Source organism: Lathyrus oleraceus, chromosome 3 (genome assembly GCF_024323335.1).
Source record: "Lathyrus oleraceus cultivar Zhongwan6 chromosome 3, CAAS_Psat_ZW6_1.0, whole genome shotgun sequence".
Lineage (NCBI taxonomy): Eukaryota > Viridiplantae > Streptophyta > Magnoliopsida > Fabales > Fabaceae > Lathyrus > Lathyrus oleraceus.
In genome coordinates, this window is record NC_066581.1 from 328,088,017 (window position 1) to 328,109,675 (window position 21,659).

The 21,659-nt window shown below is 33.8% G+C and overlaps 3 protein-coding genes across 6 annotated transcripts; 1 reads left to right on the forward strand and 2 right to left on the reverse strand.

Moving 5' to 3' along the window:
* Positions 1-425: 425 nt before the first annotated feature.
* Positions 426-4,957, forward strand: LOC127127458 (protein STABILIZED1). Of its 4 annotated transcripts, none has more exons than XM_051056644.1 (3): positions 426-3,792; positions 4,447-4,472; positions 4,654-4,957. In XM_051056644.1, exon 1 carries the CDS (start codon positions 606-608, stop codon positions 3,729-3,731), a length of 3,126 nt encoding a protein of 1,041 aa, XP_050912601.1. In that variant the 5' UTR covers positions 426-605; the 3' UTR covers positions 3,732-3,792; positions 4,447-4,472; positions 4,654-4,957. The 4 variants fall into 4 exon arrangements, with proteins under 4 accessions (XP_050912601.1, XP_050912604.1, XP_050912602.1 ...); XM_051056647.1 differs by having other exon boundaries at positions 4,668-4,957; XM_051056645.1 differs by lacking the exon at positions 4,447-4,472.
* On the reverse strand, positions 4,894-7,595 carry LOC127127459 (myb family transcription factor PHL7). Its single transcript, XM_051056648.1, has 6 exons — positions 7,429-7,595; positions 6,049-6,134; positions 5,932-5,971; positions 5,779-5,836; positions 5,628-5,697; positions 4,894-5,450 (listed from the first exon to the last, which is right to left on the reverse strand). The coding sequence occupies exons 1-6, from the start codon at positions 7,541-7,543 to the stop codon at positions 5,088-5,090; spliced, it is 732 nt and encodes a 243-aa protein (XP_050912605.1). The 5' UTR covers positions 7,544-7,595; the 3' UTR covers positions 4,894-5,087.
* A 408-nt stretch (positions 7,596-8,003) lies between these two features.
* On the reverse strand, positions 8,004-10,490 carry LOC127127460 (PHD finger protein ALFIN-LIKE 2). Its single transcript, XM_051056649.1, has 5 exons — positions 10,178-10,490; positions 10,045-10,077; positions 9,553-9,775; positions 8,533-8,656; positions 8,004-8,439 (listed from the first exon to the last, which is right to left on the reverse strand). Exons 1-5 carry the CDS (start codon positions 10,266-10,268, stop codon positions 8,185-8,187), a joined length of 726 nt encoding a protein of 241 aa, XP_050912606.1. The 5' UTR covers positions 10,269-10,490; the 3' UTR covers positions 8,004-8,184.
* Positions 10,491-21,659: the final 11,169 nt, after the last annotated feature.

Sequence of the window (21,659 nt, forward strand, 5' to 3'; positions counted from 1 at the left end):
ACGGCGCAACAGAGCGTAGGCGTACTACCCTAAAGAAGATCATGAGATTTAAGGTTATGTTTAGATTTATGGAACATGATGGAGCGAAGAGGATGATATAAACTCATATTCCATTGTTTGGTTTTATTAAAAATGGATGGAATGAAGCGGAAAATGATGGAATGCATTCCATCATTTTCCTTCACTTTTTATACCTTCTGATTTGGGCGGAATCAGGAAATTACTCTATTCCGTTATGAAATACTCAAACAATGGAATGACGTATTTATTTCATTCTATTCCGTTACATTCCACTTCGTCTCACTCCATTCCACTCCGTTCGATTTAACATATCTAAACATATACATAGAAGATCTCTCATATTTCATGCCTTAAAAATAATGGTGATTACAACTTATTCTCTTATTCTTTTGTATAAATCAAAAAGCACACCATTCTCGAGTGCTGTTCTATATAAATGGATAGCGGGTGGTTAAAAATCGGACATTTTAACTACGTTTGTCAAAAAAAAAAGGTAGAAGTTTTGTTTTTGGACAGGAGGAAGGAAAACTATCACTTCTTCTGAAACTAAACCTTGAAACCCTAATTCATACTAACCAATCACCATGGTGTTCATCGTTCCACCCACCGGAAAAATCTTATCCCTAGACGTAAACCCTAACACCACCACTCTCCATACTCTTAAACACCAAATCGAAAATTTTCACGGCATACCAATTTCACACCAACGTCTATTCCTTTCCCAGAGTCTCCGATTACTCGGAGATAACGATTCTATCTTCATCTCTAACCTAGGCGTTGGAAATTACTCAACCCTAACCCTACACGTCCCCTTTTACGGCGGCACTCAACCTCCCGCCGTTCCCAAACCGCCTCGATTCGATTTTCTCAATTCCAAACCGCCTGCAAATTACGTAGCTGGACTTGGTCGTGGGGCTACTGGATTCACCACTCGGTCTGATATTGGTCCTGCGCGTGCAGCGCCTGATCTTCCGGATAGATCCGCTGCTGCTGCAGGTGCGGCTCCAGGTGTTGGAAGGGGGAGAGGGAAAGGCGGTGAGGATGCGGAGGAAGATGATGAAGGAGAAGATAAAGGTTATGATGAGAATCAGAAATTTGATGAGTTTGAAGGGAATGATGTTGGTTTGTTTGCTTCTGCTGAGTATGATGAAGATGATAGAGAAGCTGATGCGGTTTGGGAGGATATTGATAAGAGGATGGATTCGAGAAGGAAGGATCGGAGAGAGGCTAGGTTGAAGGAGGAGATTGAGAAGTATAGAGCTTCTAACCCTAAAATTACTGAACAATTTGCTGATTTGAAAAGGAAGTTGTATACTTTATCGCCGGATGATTGGCAGAGTCTTGAGAAGTTTGAGAGTGGTGGTTATTCTTCGAAGAATAAGAAGAAGAGGTTTGAAAGTTTTGTTCCTGTACCTGATACTCTTCTTGAGAAAGCTAGGCAGGAACAAGAGCATGTTACTGCTTTGGATCCTAAGAGTAGGGCTGCTTCGGCAAATGGAACTGAGACTCCGTGGTCACAAACACCTGTTACTGATTTGACTGCTGTTGGTGAGGGTAGAGGTACTGTTTTGTCGTTGAAATTGGATAGGTTGTCTGATTCGGTTTCTGGTATGACTAATGTTGATCCGAAGGGGTATCTAACTGTTCTTAATAGTATGAAGATTACTAGTGATGCTGAGATTTCGGATTTTAAGAAAGCTAGGTTGTTGCTCAAGAGTGTTATTCAAACGAATCCGAAACATCCTCCTGGTTGGATTGCTGCTGCGAGGTTGGAGGAGTTGGCAGGAAAGCTTCAGGCAGCTAGACAGTTGATTCAGAAAGGGTGTGAAGAATGTCCCAAGAATGAAGATGTTTGGATGGAGGCTTGTAGGCTGGCAAATCCAGATGATGCGAAAGCTGTGATAGCTCGGGGTGTGAAGTCCATCCCTACTTCTGTCAAATTGTGGATGCAGGCTTCGAAATTGGAAAGCGATGACATGAACAGGAGTAGGGTGTTGAGGAAAGGGCTTGAACATATTCCTGATTCAGTTAGGCTGTGGAAGGCTGTTGTGGAGCTTGCAAATGAAGAAGATGCGAGACTTTTGCTTCATAGAGCTGTGGAATGTTGTCCATTGCATGTGGAGTTGTGGCTTGCGCTTGCTAGGTTGGAAACTTATGACAATGCTAAGAAGGTTCTCAATAGGGCAAGAGAAAGGCTGACCAAGGAGCCTGCGATATGGATAACAGCCGCCAAATTGGAAGAAGCTAATGGAAATACATCCATGGTTGGCAAGATTATTGAGAGGGGTATTAGGGCTTTGCAGAGAGAAGGTGTGGTGATTGATAGAGAAGCTTGGATGAAGGAAGCAGAGGCAGCAGAACGAGCTGGTTCGGTTGCAACTTGCCAAGCAATAATCCATAATACAATTGGAGTTGGAGTTGAAGAAGAAGATAGGAAGAGAACATGGGTAGCGGATGCCGAGGAATGCAAGAAAAGAGGTTCTATTGAGACTGCCAGAGCTATATATGCTCATGCCTTGACTGTCTTCTTAACTAAGAAGAGCATATGGGTAAAAGCAGCACAACTTGAAAGGAGTCATGGTACCAGGGAATCTCTTGATGCATTACTTCGTAAAGCAGTTACTTATAGACCACAGGCTGAAGTTCTATGGCTTATGGGTGCCAAGGAGAAGTGGCTTGCTGGAGATGTCCCTGCAGCTCGTGCAATTCTCCAAGAAGCGTATGCCGCCATTCCCAATTCAGAAGAAATATGGCTTGCAGCATTTAAGCTAGAATTTGAAAACCACGAACCCGAAAGAGCTAGAATGTTGTTGGCTAAAGCGCGAGAAAGAGGAGGTACAGAGAGAGTCTGGATGAAATCAGCTATCGTAGAGAGAGAACTGGGAAACCTTGAAGAGGAAAGAAAACTGTTAAACGAAGGACTGAAGCAATTCCCTTCATTTTATAAATTGTGGTTGATGCTTGGCCAACTTGAGGAACGACTTGCCGATACTGCAAAGCAGCAGGATCAGCCTGAAAAGCAGCATGCTCACAAGATGGAAGCTAAGAAGGTCTATGATTCTGGACTGAAAAGTTGTCCTAACTCTGTACCGCTCTGGCTCTCTCTTGCTAATCTTGAAGAGGAGATGAGTGGACTCAGTAAAGCTCGTGCAGTTCTTACAATGGCTCGAAAGAAGAATCCTCAAAATCCTGAACTCTGGCTAGCAGCAGTTAGAGCAGAACTAAAGCATGGGCATAAGAAGGAAGCTGATATTTTGATGGCAAAAGCATTGCAGGAGTGTCCCAATAGTGGCATTCTATGGGCATCATCAATTGAAATGGCTCCTCGTCCTCAGCGAAAAATCAAGAGTACGGATGCCCTAAAGAAATGTGACCATGATCCCCATGTTATAGCTGCTGTGGGCAGATTATTCTGGATTGATAGAAAGGTGGACAAAGCCAGGAATTGGCTGAATAGGGCTGTGACACTTGCTCCTGACATCGGTGATTTTTGGGCTTTGTGCTACAAATTTGAATTACAGCATGGGACTGAGGAGAACCAGAAGGATGTATTGAAGAGATGTGTTGCTGCTGAACCAAAACACGGGGAGAAATGGCAAGCGATCTCAAAGGCAGTAGAGAACTCTCACCAACCAACGGAATCCATCTTGAAGAAAGTGGTGATTGCACTTGGGAAGGAGGAGAAGGCAGCCGAGGATAGTAAACATTGACTTACCAGAACCATAGCTTCTTTCTGTCCAAAAAAAAAGGATTGTAGCATCTTTACCATTGGTTAGTTTTGAAATTTCATAATATGTGAATTATGAATAATTGAATTGTTATATCTCATGTAGACTACTCTATAGTGTAGAGTTATGAAGGAACTTGTATGCTAGTTTGATCCATATTCTCTTTTCCTTTGACTCTTTTCTTTAGTTTGCAACTTACGTATTTTGAGAATTAGACTTTTGCCATCTAACCGTTGTGATTTCCACTTTATTGCACATGTTTGCTCCCAATTAAAAATGATTGGATTGGTATGTTATTTGGATTCTTTAGTTTGGATTGGTATGTTACTTTCTTGAATTTGGTTTGTAGATTTTTCATTTGGCATTATGGAACCCGGATAGAGTAGTGACATCCCTAATTGCTCTCGTTTTTATCTTCATATATAAAAGTAGGAGAATACTAGTATTATCTGCATCAGCATTTTCCTGCTCCTGCCCAAAATAAAGGCAAAATTGTAAAAAACATGCACAGGAACTTAAGCTTATTTAACCTCTTCATTCCACTCGGCCAATTCGTTCTTCAGAATGATTTTTATGTTTGAATAGATATTCCTTGAGGATTAAAATGTGTGGTTTTTGGATTATTTAACAGTTTTCCAAGTTGCATTCGTAAGAATTTGTAACTGCTCAGGATTGATTTTTTTTTTGCACGCTTCAGGTTAGTACTAATTTTGCATTCTTCAGGTTAGTACTAATTTTGCGTTCTTAATGCCGAGTTTTGCTATTTTGCGTATATCTTTAAGCATGGATTTATTTAAAATCAATTGCCCTTTTTAAAAAGAGAAGTGATTTCTTTATGACGGTATCACTGAAGTTCAGTGTATTCTCTAGACATTATTTAACCTTTCCTTTTTTGTGGGACGAGGATTTTGTTTCCAGTAGCTGTTGAAATCTGAGCTGACTCCAACTCTGAGGCTGTTCTGTTGGTAAGCATGTGGTTGCAGGGGGATTTAAATTTGGGGACAATGATTCATTTGGATTTGAGCTATACTTTACAGTTTAAAATGGTTATCATTACGATGCTGATTCTGGCCAACAATATTCTGAAATCGGGATAACTTTGTTCCATGCAATCAACTCTGTACCAAATTATGCATATATGATGTGTGATTCTGTTGAACCTTTTATTTTCATCCAACAATATATACAAAACATTGTTCATTTCTTGATCCTCCAACTTATAAATGTCTATATCAAAATACTTTGAAGGACCAAAAATGATCAAACAAACATTGTATATAAGATGTGGACATCATCAACTGTTTTATTAGGCAAACATTTATTCTAATTATACAAAACCTATAATAAGAAACTGGACACCAAAGGTGATTGGCATGTTGCTTCAGCCAGCTGGCTCCAAGAAAGATTCCAAGTTTGGTTGCAGAATTCTGAGATTGTGGATGATGATCCTAGTTCAAAATCTGCAGGAGAAACACTGTCATCATCATCATCGGTTATCGTTTTCTTTTTGGCTGTTTGATGTTCTTCCTCGGATTGTGTTTTTAAGGATTCAGATTCCTCAGAAAGAGAGGGTAGAGGTATAGCTCTACCCACAAAAGACTTGCATGCTTTTCTTGTAATTGTTTTGATCTGACTACTCTGTCCAATTCTATCTAGGTACTTTCCTTGTGCTTCAATTTTCAGCTTCAAGCTTTTCTGAACCTTCAAACCACATAACAAGAGATCACTTAAGAGATTCTCTCTATTTTTGTTTTTCCCTCTAAGAAATTATATACATGTTCTCTATTTTTCATTGGTCAAAATAGAATACCTTGTGTGAATAATAAATGCTATAGGTTTTAATTTCCTATTAGATATTTTGGTCAAACACTAAAATACCTCAACTCTGGCATTCATTCGTTTGTGCACCTCTGCTTGCATTTGAAGGACTTCCTTTAGTTGAAGAGCACTGTTCATTTACAAAATTATAATTATTAACATGATTGAAAAGAAGAAATGAAAATTGTTGTTGAATGAGTTGTTGACTTACGATATAGAACAGAAATTTGGAAGTATATGTGATACACCTCTCTTCTCAATCTTTCCTCCTTCATAGGTGATCAAGGTGAGTTATGATTTTAACAATTGAATTTGGTATTATCATATTTAATCAATACCTTATTTGGTTAAGTCAAAAACTTACTTGTGGTGGATTCTGGAATCAACTTGGAGATCCTGTATTTCTGACCACATCCAAGAATTTAGTATATAGTTTTCAAATTGAAAAATAATCAAATAAATGCATAAAGTGGACAAGAACCTGCAAGTGGCTTTTGACATGATAAATGTTCAAATTTGAGATGTCCATAGCCGTCATTACCTTTAATATACCCTTTGGTGTTGCCCCTGACAAACAAACCACATCATTTTGGTCCTAATAATTCATACATGACTAGAAGTTAACATGACTAAACAAAAAAGTTAAGATCAAATTTTATGTAATTATTTAGAAAATAGCTATTTGATTGGATTAAGTGGAAAATTGCAACAACAACAAAATATGAAAGGTAAAATTGATTAAAAAAAGGCTACATCAAAACTTGATATCAACTTTATAAATAGGTATAGGAATAAATATATCTTTTGAAATAAGTATATTTGATTCAATAAAGAAGTATGAAGTTACAAATAATGATAAATTAGAAGTAAAAAAAAGGATACACTTAAAGTTGGTATCTCCTTTTTATATAAGTAATATGCACAGAAGTAAAATGAAGAAAAACAATCAAAATCAAGTTATATTAACAACAAACATAATCATTTTGTAAATAAAAAGTAAAATTAATTTTCTGAGTAAGTTTTAAATATTTAATTGCAAGTAAAGTTCAAGATAGAGTAATCTCAAAAGAAAAAATATTGAGAAAATATATTCTCTAAATTCACTCGTTTAAACAGTCATGAATTTTAATTTTTAGTTGAAGATTAGACAACTTATTTTATATTATATTTTAAAATACATTTTACAAGATTAAAATGTGAGGCAACAAATTTTATTCGACAACTGAAATCTCTTCACGGATCAATTGAAACAAATCATATTTAACAATCGATTTTTTTCTCTAATCAATTTAAAAAATAAAGTTTATTCAAAATCGAAATCTCTTCAATAATCGGTTGAAAAAGATTGAAAAAGTTAAGTAAAGTCTGATCAAATAGTCCATATTCAAACTCAATTTTTAGGAATATTGTGTTTAACTAATGTTCATTAACCAAAATTTCCTTCCCATTACAAAAGGGTCTAGAACAATAGGGAAAAGTCGTACTATATATTTCAAACACTAATCAACAAGAACAATAGATATTTTTACAAACATCTCTACCATTAAACATGTTTTAGTAAGTAGCCTTTGTTAATATGTTAATCATTTGACATAATTCCTATGAATTAAATAAATCTTACACCTTAAAAGTATTAGTAAGTAAAAAAAACTACAAAATTGCATTATACATGTGACATGTTATAATGCATCCTGTTGTTAGAATTTAGTGACACAGTGTCATTAAATCAGTTCAGTTGATAGTTATGCAAAAATATCAGATGCAAAGACGCGAATTCGAACTCGCAACATTTCACTTTGTTTATCTTTAAAAGATGAATTCGAATCACTAGACTGGTTGACAAAAAAACACAAAGACTTACTATCAGGGCCACCAAGCCTATTTACAGCCTCCACAAAGAGATCATGGAGTTGTTGTGTCCAGCGTAAGCGTTCTTTGTGTGTGGCAGAGCCATCATCTGAGCGAGTGGAACCCATAACTGAACTCTTGGGGAGAGGCCCAACACATTCGGTTACAAAAGTGAAGGATTATAGTAAAAGGGAGAATGAAAACAAGACAAAAACAGTTGTCAAAAACATAGAATTAACCAACGTGGCGATGTTCACCAAGGTATATTTGTTTCATTAGATTCTACATTTTGTCTTTAGTTGTCGGAACAAACCAGGTAGTATAGTTTGCTTGGCGAGAATGCCTATGATTTTGTCAATGTCATTGATCAGTCAATCTAATATGATTCTATATAAAACATAAACTTCATAACAAGTTTTGATGCATCTTGTGTTGCTCTTCGATTTCCATACAAACAAATAATAATACACCAGTATTGTTCGATCGAGTTAGGACCATTCACAAATTGACACGAGTTTTTCACGTAAATTCAAATTCATCATAGGAGGATTTGGCTATATAAATGGATTATAATTTGCAATGGTGAGAGAACTAAAAATAAACATGAATAAAATCTTGAGAAAAATTGTTGATTTCTCTCACTAAAGTCAAACATGAAAGAGTTTACATGAACTTCTCTAAGTAATGTAATAACAGTGTCAAATCATCTTTCTCAGCCAGGAAACATCATTCATTTGTGACATATATGTATTCCCAACTGCTTTTGAAACTAGGGTCTGGACCTTCTCAAGCTGCAAGAAGGGCACTTGTATTGCTTTATGCTCTCAGCTTTTGCAGGAGTGATCTTCACGCATTTCCCATGGTACCACCTCTCACATATATCGCAGCCAATCCAAAACTCGTCGGCATTGTAATTTCCGCCGCAGGTCCCGCAGAGTGTTTCGCTGTGCTCGTCTTCCTCCTCCTCGTAACCGTCGTCTGCAGGAAACTTTGGGTTGCTTTTGACTTGCCCGTCGCTTGATCTCTGCAAATAAAGGTAAAAAACCTATATGCTGAACCAGCCAAAAGAACCAAAGAAACAAGTATATCTATCGCACTAGAAAATAAAAACACTAACCTTGGTGCTTCCTCTTGATTTGCTTCCACTGTCCGCTGCCGGCTTGTTGTCCTTAATCGGCTTCCTGTCGGTCACAACTTCAAAAACGGTGGGAAGTTCGTTGATTAAACTAAACAAACGTTTCCTGCAATAAAGAATCATTCATGGAAACCATCAATATAAGAAACCATATGCCAAGTTGTAGCAGACGTCAGAACAAAAACACTAAAACACTACAATGAACAGATTTAATCTATAGGTATATAGCATCTTAATTGCTATGTTAAAGATAGAAAATACAGTATCTACTAATCAAATTTTAGATATATTAATCATTAATAATCAAAATTTGAAAAGTAAACATAAAAGAATATAGAATGAAATCCTAAGTAAGCATGATCAAATTGCAAAAATTATTTAAAAACTAAAATTAGTAATAGCATATAACATAAAAAGAGATTAAACGGTTCAACATAACAACCAAAAATCTCATAATAAGAAGTCATAACACATAAGCTGTTCAAATAATCAATCAACATCATAAAACCTAAGCCAGACTTTGAATATCACACTTTAACAATCGAGGAACACGTTAGAGGGTGACTGTTTGGCAGTGCAGGAACACCTCTAAGAGTCACTGTCATATGGGCGGATAACCAAGGTGGTGAATTCGATCCACATTACCAATAGATACTAAGTTGTATGGTTGCTCTAAGCTTAGAATTAGTGATTAAGGTCAGTGATCATTGTCCAATAGGGTTGAACAAGGGATCTCCCAAGAATAAAAATTCATATTGCTTTTGATTTATCAAAACAAATGTACCAACTTCCAAAAAAATGATACATCAAGTAATCACATACCAAGAATGTATCAAAAATTGATCAATCAAGTATCACATACCACCCTGCCATTAACTCAAATCATAAACCATAGTTTTTCAACAATAACAAGGTGCACAAGAATGTGATAGATAGAGAGACACAATGAACTTCAATTACAGCCATATATATACATCTCCACCAAAGCTAAATAGTTCTTACCTTTCATTGCGGTTAAGACGGGCTCCAAGGTAGAAAGCAACAGAAAGCAACCAAGAATCACTGTGTACAGCAACAAGCGAAAGCCAGTCCCTACGGTTCATCCCATCTCTAGCAAAATTAATCCCAAGAGCCGGCTCAGGAAGCTCCGGGGGAACTTCCTCTGCTGGCAGAGTCACTTCCCAGCTTTCATTCCCATGTCCATAGAGACACAAATTATCCTTATCTAATCAAACACACCACAAATCCAAACTCAATTGAAGCACAAATAAATCCAATATCACAAAAACCACGTAACCCTAAATTGAACGTAACCCTCTAATCAAATTCCTTAACATTCCAACAACAACAAAAATTTAACCATGCAAAATTCACACATAATACAGAATCAAAATAATTTAAAATATTAAAACAAAATTCGAAACAAAATTCAAAACAAAATTAAAACAAAAATTGAGTAAATAATAAATTCAGATCCGGTATAGACTTTTTTACCTGGATCACAAAGTCCGTAAAATTCATCAACATCTGCGAAAAAGGGAACAAAAACAAAAAAGGTAAGAACTTTGACATTAAAAGCTTGAAAAAAAAAGAAAACCCAAATTTAGAGAGATAAAACTAAAGGTACCAAGAGTGAGAGCACGAAGAACAGCGGTTCTACGAGCGTTGAAATCTTTGAAGATCTCTTCAACGGAACGAGGGCTAGAAGCCATTTCCATAACCCGAGATCTGAGAAAAAGGGAATTGAATTTGGGGAAACTAGACGGAATTGAAAGGATAAAGAGACGAAACCATGAGAATGGATCAAAAGGAACGTGGAGTAGAGAGAAGAGAAGAGGGTGTGTTTGTTTGTGTGTACTGGTGTAGTAGTGTGTGTTTGTTGATGAGGTGATGATTCTCTGTGGTTATGTAATGATGTAGGTACTATGATCGAAAGGTGTAAAGTGATGTATTGTTGTTGTATGATCTGAATCTAATGGTTGATGTTTTTGAGCACATAGTTGATTTGTTTTGGTGAAATGAATTTGTTCATTTGCTAAGTTACTTTATTTGTGATCTATGGTTTTAATCATCTTTTTACATATTTATATTTTTTTAGCTTAATTTATCTTTTAATCCTTTAACTTAATTTTTTTTTATTTAGTTCTTTATTTCAAAAACGTTATCATCTAATCTCATAAAACATTTATGTTAATATGTTAAATTGTATTGAAAAAACGTTAGTAAAGTCTACGTGACAAATTGGAAACATTAACATGACATAATATTTTAGTATTTGAAATTATTAATAAACATATTCAAGTATGTGACATCATTTCCAAAGATAGAAACAGAAGTATGAATTCTTCATCTATCAATAAAAGCATATTTCTCTATCTAAAATGTTCAGTTTCGAACCCTAGGTCATCGTTCTACTCTCTCATTGTCTGAAACCCTAGCTGCAAAGGAGAAGATTTAGAGCGACGAAGACGACGATATTTGGAGATTTGGAGCGACAAAGACGAAGATTTGTTCATTCATTTGCAGTCTAAGGTAAGGTTACGCGTTTACTATATTAAAAAGTAAACCCTTAGTTTTCTCCTTCTTCAAAGACTCATTTCTATATTATTTGGTGTGATTAGGTCATGAGTGATCGATTTGAGTGTGTTATCCATCATGGGGGTGTGTTTGTTGAGTTTAACAGATTATGTTATAAGGGGTTAGAGGAGGTTTGACAAGTTGACCCTGATTTCTGTAGTTATTTTGAGGTTATGGGTGGTTTAAAGGATTTAGGGTATCCAAAAGTGGAGAGATTGTGGTATTATGACGTAATGGATATTAATGAGTTAGTTCTGTTGAAAGATGATACAGGAACAAATAGAATGAAATTGATAGCACTGATTAATGAGAATGTGCATTTATATGTCATGTATCCAATTAATGGGGAAAAGCCAATATTATCTATAGAAAATAATGTAGGATCCAATGGTGTAGAAGAAGACAATTTGGAAGATGACACCATGGATGATTTGAATAATGGTGTAAAAGCAAGTTTTGATGATTTGGGTACTTTTGAAGATTTGAATAACCTAGGTGACAAGTTTGATGAATGAGGTACCACTGGTGTAGAAGATAGAGATGTAGTTGACCAAGAATCTTCATGTGAGGAAGTTAATTTGGATGAGACCACTGAAGGCATTAACCAAAAAGATTCATGTCAGTGTGTTAATTTAAGGGGGGCCCTTTGTCTAAGGATGCAATAATGGATATTACATTGGAGGGGACCACTGATTATATGGTATGTGATCAAGAAGCTGATATACTGGATGACACACCTTATCTGGTACGTGTTCAAAAAGATTTTGTAGCTGAGGGACTTATTTGTAACGAAGATGAAGATGATGGGCTGAAATGTAACCAAAAAGATGGTGGTGGTAATGAAGATGACAATGCTTTGAATGTGAACTTTGAGGATTATGATGAGGATGCTATAGGAATTGGTGAAGAAATTGTTGTTGGTAAAAAGGATGGCAAAGGAAAAGGGAAGGACAAAGGGGATGGGCAAAGGCAAAGGAAAAGGGAAGGGCAAAGCCAAGGTTGGTAGACCAAGGAAAGAAAGGGATGTGGAGGAAGCAGTTGAAGGTATCAGTTCAATGGATGATTGAATGAAGGTGAGGTTCCAAAGAAAAGCTTTAGAGGTTTGAGTGACATTAAGGAATATGATAGTGATGAGTTACCTCAAAATTATAATAGTGAAGATGAAGAGGTTGTAAAATATTATTTTCAAACATTTAAGCTTCCAAAAAGAATGGAGGATTACAAGTGGAAATTAGGGACTTATTTTGCTATCGAGGAAGACTTATTTTGCTACAAGTCAACCATTTCAAGGTGGAGAGGAAGGTAGTGAGAATCCAGAGAGATCTTTGAATCCACATTTCCAAAGGATTTATATATGCTTCAAAGCTTGCAAAGATAGTTTCTTCAAGTGCAGACCTATCATAGGATCTGAGGGGTGTTTTTTAAAGGGATATTATGGTGGACAAATACTTGCAGCCATTGGAAGGGATCCAAATGACCAAATGCTACCAATAGCATTTGTTGTAGTTAAGGAAGAAACCAAAGATTCATGGAGTTGGTTTTTGGAGTTATTTACATCTGATTTGGGAGGTGTTAGATTATGCAAGACTTATACATTTATAAGTGATCAACAAAAGGTGTGTATGACTGGTCTGTTTTAATTATTGTTTACATATGAAGTACTTTTAGACTTACATATATCATGACTGTAATGCAGGTTTTATTGCCTGCACTTGATGAGTTACTACCAGAGGTTGACCAAAGATTTTGTGTTAGGTACTCATTCTTGTTAAGTGATATTTGATATGTGATATTTGACTACTTGTGATATGTGATATTTGGCTACTTGTGATATGTGATATTTGGATATTTGATATGTATTAGGCACTTATACAACAATTTCAAAAAGAAGTTTCCAGGTGTTAAACTAAAGTCACTGATGTGGAAGGCTGCTACTGCTATGCATTCAAATGTTTGGGAAAAAATAATGCGTGAAATGAAAAGTGTTAATGAAGAGGAATTCAAGCACCTTTGGAAGATTCCACCAAGGTTCTGGAGCAAATCAAGGTTTAAAACTAGTCCAAGATGTGATACTTTGGTGAAAACATGTCATAGGCATTCAACTCAATATTTGTAGTTGCAAAAGCCAAGCCTATTGTGACTATTATTGAAGAAATAAGAGTATACCTAATGCAAATGTGGGAGTCCAACAGACAGAATATTGCCAAATATGATGGTAACATTCTACCAAATATAAAAAAAAAGCTGGAAAAGGAATCACAAAGAACAAACAATTGGATTGTTAGGTAATGAAGATTCATCATTATTTGAGGCATTAACATATAAATTGAATTAGCATTGGTCCATACTGGTTGATAATTGTTTTCTACTTTTGTAACAGGCGTGCAGGTGAATTTGACTATGAGGTTAGGCATATGTCATTTAATGGAGAAAAGTTTGTTGTTAACCTTTCAAAGCATGGATGTTCATGTAGAAGGTGGATGCTGACAGGATTGCCATGTTGTCATGCAATTTCATGCATAAAAGATCAGCAGTTAGAAGTTGATGAGTTTGTGCCTGATTGTTACAAAATGGAGTGTTATGAGGCTTGCTATGCACCTGTGATTTATCCAGTTAATGGGGAATCTCTTTGGACAAAAACAAATGTTGTTGATCTACAACCACCACCCATAAAAGGCAACCTAGTAGACTCGAGAAGAAAGGGAACAAGAAGGCTAGAGAACAAGTGAGAAATGAGTCACAACTCAAACGAGCAAAATTTGGTATCAAATGCAGTCGGTGCCATAAGGATGGTCACAACAAGGCCACTTATAATTTACATACAACTTCAACTCAGCCAACCCCAACTGATGCTTTAACTCAGCCAACCCCAACTACTGCTTCAACTCATTCATCACTTTTTGACGCTTCAAGTCAGCCAACTGCTGCTTCAACTCATTCATTAATGCCTTCTACTTCAAGTCAGCCAACCTCAACTGCTGCTTCAACTCATCCATCACTTCCTGCTACTTCAAGTCAACCAACTACTGCATCAACTCATTCATCATTTCCTACTGCTTCAAATCAATCAACACTAACTGAAGCTTCAGCTCAGCAACCACCCAAAAAGAAAAGGAGACTTCAAAAAGGCCTAAAACATGTTCTGAGCCAACCCTAATAGTTTATGATCTTTGATGTGTAGTAGTTATGCCACTTTTGGCCTATTTTATAGTTTATGACTTATGGCTTATAATGCCCCATTTTGTTAGTTTTCTGCTGCTGTAACATATGACTTACAATGCCTATTTTGTATTTTATGACTTATGACTTATAATGCCACTTTTGTTGGATTTCTGCTGCTGTAACATATGGCTTACGATGTCTATTTTGTAGTTTATGAATTATGACTTATAATGCAACTATTGTTATGACTTATAATGTAACTTTTGTTATCACTTAAGATGCAACTTTTGTTATGGTTATGGCTTATTATTGGAATGATAAGGAATGTTATGGTTATGTTACACAATTCCAAATTATGACAACTACATTTCACTCTTCCAAATTAAAAATGCATTTGTTCTGATATGTTCATGGGAAACAAAAGTAATATTTCACTAATATCATGATGACAAATACATTTCATTGATAAATATTGACAGATACATAACAATAGACATACACATTTCACTGATACATTTCACTGATATATAACAATATTGACATATACATGTCAGCCTCCTTGTTGACAAATACATTTCATTGATAAATGTTGGCAGATATACATCTCAATAGACAGACAAAAACCCAACCTAAAAATACATTGTTATAAATACAACATTAAACATTAAGCTCAATATTCCAACAACAATGGACACTTTCAACCATCCTCTAGTATGAATGATCTCATTCTTCAATTTGTAAATTTTCTTCTTTTGCCTCTGAATCTTCAAATCCCTTTCATCAACAATTTTGTCATCTAACCATTTGAAGAAATTATAACCCTTATTTACATGATTTCTGTAATTTCTACAACCCTAAAACCTTTTCCCAAAATTAACACTATTCATGTCTCCCACAGTACAAAGGACACATTCATCTTGACAAAAACACTCCCTCCTCTTGTTTCTGTGAATAACTGACCAATTGTTCCAATGGAAGCACTACTTGACAACTTAGACATTGGAGAAGATTAAAACCATAGGAATGAAGACAATATGAAATGAAGGAAAATCGATGAAACCTTCTCTGCAATCCCAAACAATAAAAACGAAGAGATTGAGAAAGAAAGAAGACACACCAACACAGTGAATATCACGAACACTTTTCTGGAAAAGGCGAAGACCTTTGATACAATTGAAACCCTTAAATAATGGTTTATTTATCCTTTTACTGAGTCATTACACAGTTAGCACACCATGTTGGCAAATACTAACGTTTTCTCAGTTGAACTAACGGAAGAGAGCAATAATGCTAACAAAACTAATATTACGGGACCAAAATGTAACTATTTTTTATGAAGGAACTAAATCGGAACTCAAAATTAACTTAAAGGACTTGGGGTTAATTAAACATTTTTCTTTTAATAGCAACTACTAACAAAATCCGTGTGTACGCATGAAATATGTCTTTGGGCGGAATATGGATTTGTACGCATATTTATTCGCAGACTAATATAAAAATAGGAAATTAAAAAAAGAAAAAACTGAAGAATAATAGTAAAGTTAAGTTGAAATGATAATACATGTATACGATGAAATGTAAATAACAATATTATGAATAATTAATAATATGATTAAAAATAAAAATTATTGAAACTGATATTGGATAAACAAGTCATTTTATTTTTTTTCCAAGTAAGACAATTATTTTATAAGAGAGAATATAATTTAAAAATATCTACTCAATATTTTTTAACAAACTCCCTTAAATTTTTTCACATACTTGATAAAAATGATTGATAAATTTTCATTAATCAATATTTAGATCAGTAATTTTATTTTTCTCATTTCATATAATTTCAACAATATGAAAAAATAAATTTTATTAAAATTTTATTAACTCCCTACATATTTGGATCAATAGTTTCATTTTTTTGTGTTATATTATTTTGTATGACATAGTTGTACTCAAATACACATTGACTGCAATATATATGAATGTTTTTTTGTCTAGATCTATTTGGTTATGTTCGGTGTCAGTTTAAAAATAAAATAAAACCAAATTTATTAAGAATAAAATTTAAAATCAATTATATTTTACACTTTATTCATATACATTTAAATTCAAGGGAAGGAGATGATCCATCAACTAATTTTGTTTTCAAAGTAATCAAAAATCTATATATTATAAATTTTATGATAGTATATATAATTTTATAAATAAACTCGTGTCTACACGAGCTACGTTTTGGATGGCGTGGTATGATTTTGAACACGCGTTTGTTTGCAAACTATAATAAAAATATGAAGTTGAAAAAAAAGAAAAACATAAGAATAATAGTAAATTTAAATTAAAATAATAATATATGTAGAAGATGAAATGTAAACAATAATATGCAATATATTTTTCTGTACATCAATGACACACGTTTATTCAATCATTATTTAATTATATAATTTTCAATAAATACATATTTGGATCAGTGATATATTTTTTCTCTGTACATAAATATTATTTTTGTTTAGGTATCATTTATAACAATATTTGGATCAACAATATACTTATTTGACCTATATAAAAATATATTTATTTTGACACAATTTATAAAAATAATTAAATATTCGTGCAAGGATAAATTTGTTTAGATGAACATGTAAGTAAAAGAAGTGATTTACTTTTGTAATGGACAATGGAAATATAAATTCTATTGTATTAAAATAATTATACAAATAGTTTAATTAGACCAACTCAGTTGATAACCGTGCAAGAAAAGGTGAAATTATAAGAGTTAGAAACACATTCGTTGTCTTTATAATCATGTTATTCTTATCTTCCATCTCCATCTCTTTATTAAAAGTTAGTTGTATGGTTAAGAGATTTCTTATATAACCATACAATGCTTTAGTAAATAAAATAGTAAATAATGGTTAAAAAATTATTGCAAACACCTTGAAATGGTATAACTGTATTGTTTAAGACTTATGGATTAGTTATATAGTTTTGTGTTTGAAAAATCTAAAACAGACATTATATGAGTTGAAAGGAGGAAAAAGTAATGAGAAGTTATTGTAAGGTACACTATATGAGTTGGTAGGATGAGATATGGCTTAGATTCATTAAATGATAAGCAAAACACTGTACCTTATGAAAAAAAGCCCTAAAACTCGTGTATATAGTATTTGTAGCATGTATATTTGTTAGTTAATATGAATCAGAATGATAAATGGCAACTAACAAATATGGTGTAGTCATCAAGAGCCATTTTATGTTGCTATGTTGAAAAATTAATGAATGATGTTAGTTATGTAGCATTAACAATTTCAACTATATCAAATAAGAGATTCTAACCATGTGAACAAAATAATTTCTATTGACATGTATATCAATTTAGTCATGTTACATATAGAAAACAATGTGGACAAGGTCTAATAGATTTGAAGAATTTGTAGGAGCATTACTAGTAACTTCTTTAATTTTTCAATTTTTTTAGGCTTCACTAATGCTTCACTACAACTATATTTTTGAATAATACTCCCTTAGTTCTTTTTTAATTGTCTTTCTTTGACTTTTTATGCATACCAATAAAACTAATGAAGTTTACTATTTTTCAAGTAATAATTATCATTTTACCTATAATACCCTTATCTATTTATTTATACATTTAACTTTTCTCTCTCTTTAATAAGTAATTAGGGGCAATTTTGACAAAATGACAATTGATATTATCTTGAACTTTGAAAATGATACTTAAAATGAAACAAAAAATTTATACAAAAGAGACACTTAAAAAGGAACAGAGGGAGTATATGCCTTGACACATCTTATCAGCATCTACATAACAAGTGTCCTTCACCAGAAACCTAGGGTATTAACCGGTGAAATTATTGATCAAAAGAAATCCTAAAAAACCATGTTTATGACTTGAGACACTAAAGCAATTAATAGCATCAAGTGAAGGATACAAAACATGACAATTGCAATATAACCGCAACATGTAAGACTATTTTAAGGAAGACATATATCTTTGACAAATTAGAAGAAACTTTTGTAAAAGCATGACCATAGATAAAGTCATAACATTACAAACATCAAATGTGTTTTTCATAAAAGTGAACATTCTATGTAGGTTGACTTTCCATGCAAGAAATGTTAAAAGTCAAAGGAAAAAACTTTATGTATTTTTCCTAAAAAAATTGTAAAATCAGAATAATATTTATTTATTAAATTAATAAAAAGATTCTTTAAAGTAAGTGTAATCGAGAGACAAAAAGGAAAGTTTTATTTGAACTTGAAAGTTGGGTTCATGGCCATTCCCGATTTTCTGTATTAATATGAAATGCAAAAGTCAACTCAATGTTCGTGGGCAAAAACTGTTCCACTTATGATTGTGACTATTACTTTATGCAGGGATGGTAAAGTAGGACATGTACTTCACAATAGGTTACTTATTTAACATATCAAAATTCGTAGTCTCCCTAATTCTTGAATAAAGACACTGACATATTTGAGATTTGTACCAAGGTTGGCCAAAATTTTGTCTATAACTTTTATATGTAGTCCATAGGATATAGACATCATATGACTATTGGATAGGGAGACTACAAATGTTTTGGGATATTACATGTCTAATCAAGGCTCGATAGGGAGACTGTGATAGGTACTAATAAAGTAAAATATGCATAAACTTTCTTGAAAAAAGATTGCACTGACAATGTAGTCACCTCTCAAAATTATGTATTGGTCACACAAGATTCCAATAAGTCTTTCAAAATTATGTACTGGTCACAAAATATTGGATTGATAATGTAGTCACCTCCTTCATTTTGAATCTTCACACGACATCAATAAGATAAGATAGATCAATAAGATATGACAAGCAATATGAAATAACACCAAAGTTACTATATTGGAAAATATAACTTACATTCTTATATGGATCTCCTGATATTTTTGGATTATTTTATGGATCATCTACATTAAAGGATGCGGAAAGACAACATTCAGAGAACATAAATCCATGAAAATCAACAAATTTATAATATAAATGAGTTATCACATTTCTCAAGCTCCTCGGTAGCTTTCATAGATTCTTTCTCAAGTATTAACTTGTGCACTCTTATTGTTTCACAGTTTTGAAAAGTAGCGACAGAAAAAATTACTGGGTCGAGTCGCGTACTAGGTCACTCTCTTTATGACATTTCGCGGCACTACCCAAAGTTATGCAAAGCAGTTGAACTATCGCGCCGCCTCCAGGATAAAATAACCCAGTTCTATACTGTACGATTACTACTTGCATGGTAGATAGTCGATCTAGAAATACACCATATGATGGTACAAAGACCATTCGAATATGGTATAAATACCACTCGTAGTATCTGGTATAACAATCAGCCATAATAATCTCTCAGATAAATTCTAAATATTCTCCAAAAAGAATTCAATAATGGTCATTTGACCACTCAAAATGATTTCTCAAACAAAGAGAAATTCAAATAATTCTCTAAAGAGAATCCAAAAATTATACTTGATAATTTCTCTACTCAAACGAGGAGAAATCAACATAGTTCTCTAAAGAGAATTCAAGAAAATACTCGGAAAATTTAACGATTTGAAAGAAAGGGGGAGAAGTTGGCGCTTTGACAATTCGAAAGACGCAGAGTTATGAGAGTGGGGAAGAAAAAACTTAAAATAAGTTTTTGGTGTGTTTTAGAATGAAATAAGGAATTCCCTTATATAATGAAGTGAGGAATAAAATATATCTCACCTAAGCAATGTGAGACTAAGAAATTTTTTCAACTAACACACAATGTGGAATTTGACTTAAGAAACTTTTTCAAATTCCTGCTCCTATATTTGAATATTGACATAATGTTCCATATTTCATAACTCATTTCTCAAGTCTTAACTTGAAAGTTGGATTTATGGCTATTCCCGATTTTCTGTATTAGTATGAAATGTAAAAGTCAGCTTAATGTTCGTGGACAAAAACTGTTCCATTTATGCACTCTAGCCCTTCTTTCTTCTGCCAATCCCCAAATTGCCGAATTGACTTTATACAAAGAAATAAATACTCGGTATATAACAATTATGTCAGTCAACTATACATTGTAATAACAACTTATTTAAGTAAATTCAAGAAAAAATGGAACCTTTTCATGTTTGAAGTATCAATAGTAATTATATTCTTCAACTAATATATTGAGTACCCAAACTAAGCTAATAGTTATTCATAACCATAAATATTTATTTAGATAGTTTTATAGTGCATTATAAGCACTTAATAAATCAGAATAAATATTAGATGGTAACTGTAGCGGTAAATTCATGACCATCAAACTATGGATAAGCTTAACGTCAATAAAACCAGAGTCGCCACCGCGCTTTTATTATTTTCAAAGAAAAAGGGAAAAGTACGAACAAAATCCAAAGATAAGAAGTTTTCAAATCAAAACTAATAAAATGACATAGATTACAGGTAAGGGGGTTGGTTACACAGAGGGAAGTTGTTAGCACCCAAAGTGTCCTAGGTACTCCTAGGGAGCCTTTTTTTGTGTGCATATGTTTTTGGTGTAAATGATGTTTGATAAAATATAGAGTGGGGAGATGAGAAAAGAATTCATTATTTATATTTAGTTTTTGACAAGACCTTTGGTCTTATGCCTACGTACCAACATAAAAATGAGGGATCAAAACCCCTTAGTTTGTGGTAAAAATTTCAAAGAAGTTAGTGAGTTGATTTTAACAAAAGTTTAAGAGAAGGCACAAAAGGCCAAAGATTTGAATGGAGTTGTTAGTTCTTTTTGTCTTTTTGAATTTTAAGTCAATATGGTTAAGTTGATTCACAAGTTTGATTTAAGAAAAAGTTTAAATATTCAATGGCATAAGGCCAAAGTTTCTAATCATTAGAACACATCTAAGTTTGAAATCACAAACAAAGAAAGTTTTTGAAAAGAGGGAGAGATTTTGATTTTAAATAAAGTGGGAGGAGACGAAGAGACTACCCTAGGCAAAAATTAAAAGTTAAGAGTTGAAAAGATCTGACCAATGTGATGTAATCCAATAGACAAGAATGTCACATAGAAACCCATTTTCCTTTGGACTTTGACAATTAACAAGCAATAAGCAATGAGAAATATCCAAGCACCATATGAAGACCAAGGCATTGAATAAAGATAGCCATAATATCCAAACAAGCACTCAAATAGCTAGCAGCCTTCAATATCTTCCAATGTAGCAGATGAAATGTTCCTTGATCAACTCAGAACAATCATCAGACATGAACAATAATAATAAAATAACATTTAAGCACATAGACAAAGTATCATATGAATCAAAGATATCCAAGGTCTTGCATCATATGAAGGCATGGGCAGAGATAGCTCAGTCTTAGA